This window comes from Triticum dicoccoides, chromosome 1A, assembly GCF_002162155.2.
Source record: "Triticum dicoccoides isolate Atlit2015 ecotype Zavitan chromosome 1A, WEW_v2.0, whole genome shotgun sequence".
In the NCBI taxonomy this organism is placed as follows: Eukaryota; Viridiplantae; Streptophyta; class Magnoliopsida; order Poales; family Poaceae; genus Triticum; species Triticum dicoccoides.
The window spans coordinates 286,932,809-286,934,173 of record NC_041380.1 but is presented as its reverse complement, the minus strand read 5'-3'; the positions used below and the strand labels follow the sequence as shown (position 1 = coordinate 286,934,173).

The following is a 1,365-nucleotide window of genomic DNA, read 5'->3' as shown; positions in this document are numbered from 1 at the left end:
GAGTTGAGGGCAGAGGAGGGGGCGTACGAGGGCGAGGACGTGCGCGGCGATGAGGACGACGACGACGAGGGGCACGGCGTCGAAGAGGAGCCAGGGACGGAGCGCCGGCGCGACGGCGGCGCCGCGCGCCATGGCGATGCGGCGGGCGAGAGCGCCGGGGTGGCGGAGGCCGAGGGCGGGGTCGGGCACCGCCGGTGTGGCGGAGGCCATTCAGATTCGGGCTTGGCTGGGTCGAAGCTCTCGCCTCGTTTTCTCGCTCGTCGCGTGACTCCTCTGTCTAACCCGGCTCGCTGTCGCTGGTGCTGCTGTTTTTGTGGGGATCCCTCCTGCCCTGCTCCTCCACCTCCACCTCCACCCCTTGCTGCGTGGCGTTGCACGGCCGGGATAGGAAGGCGGTGGCTGGATCGGATGGATCGGACTCGGAGCGGGGATGGATCCTTTTCCCTTCTTTTCCTGAGCGGCGCGGCGCGGGCGATGGGACGAGAGAGGCGCCAACTACCTCTCGCCTTTTTTTTCCAGGTGCACCTAAAGCGGGCCGCGCCGCACGGATGCACGGCTTACCAAAGGAGACGAGGACGCCCGCGCGGTGGAGTGCAACCGACGTTAGACGTTTAATAATGGCCGTTGGGCGGCGCCGCGGCGGCGGTCTCGAGCCCGGACCGAAATGCCCTCCGTCTTTGAGATTCCCACGCCCCCGAGTCGCCAGGAACGACTCGGGCGACGCCCCAACCTTGGCCTGCGGTGGGGGAGCCCGGAAGCCAACCGCGGTGGCGAGGGACTCTCTTTCTCCCACGTCTTAGGGGTAGTATGGCCCCCTAAACGTGTGGTGACGCGGCCAATTCAATTTATGCGGCGCAGCGGCGATGGCTGCGGCACGCGGCGGTGTGGTGATCGGCCCTGCCTCGAACGGCGGAGTTGTAGGTGCGACGTAGCTGTCGGATTTTAGGTTTCGGCAAAACCTTTGAAATTCGAATACTGGGGTACATACAAAGATCTCTCCTTCTCTCTAGCTCGCACACTTCGTATGATCTCACGGCCTAACTCGACGAACCCAAAGAACGAGAGAAATAAGATTTATACTGGTTCGGGTCACCGTTGTGGTGTAATACCCTACTTCAGTGTGGTGTGGTGGATTACCTCTTGAGCTAAGGATGAACAGTTATAACAGAAGAATAGCCTTCTGAGGAGAGGTGTTCTTGTGCTTAGCGAACTTATGTGGTTGCCTAGGTGGAATGGATCCAGTCCAAGATCACCTGCCTCACCACGGTGGTGGCTAGTCCTATTTATAGAGGCGCGGGTCCTCTTCTCAAATATTGAGCGGGAAGGGATCTCACAACGGCCAAATTCGAAGGGAGACAACTAGTA

At 61.0% G+C, this 1,365-nt stretch overlaps 1 protein-coding gene across 1 annotated transcript in view; it reads right to left on the bottom strand.

Annotated features, from left to right (window-relative positions):
- The window catches only part of LOC119269138, a 4,681-nt gene extending 4,089 nt beyond the window's left edge, over positions 1 to 592 (bottom strand). Inside the window, exon 1 of the mRNA XM_037550910.1 lies at positions 28 to 592. Within this exon, the coding sequence (XP_037406807.1) occupies positions 28 to 210 (183 nt within the window). The 5' untranslated portion in view covers positions 211 to 592. The remainder of the gene's footprint in view (positions 1 to 27) is intronic.
- Between the last annotated feature and the right edge of the window lie 773 nt (positions 593 to 1,365).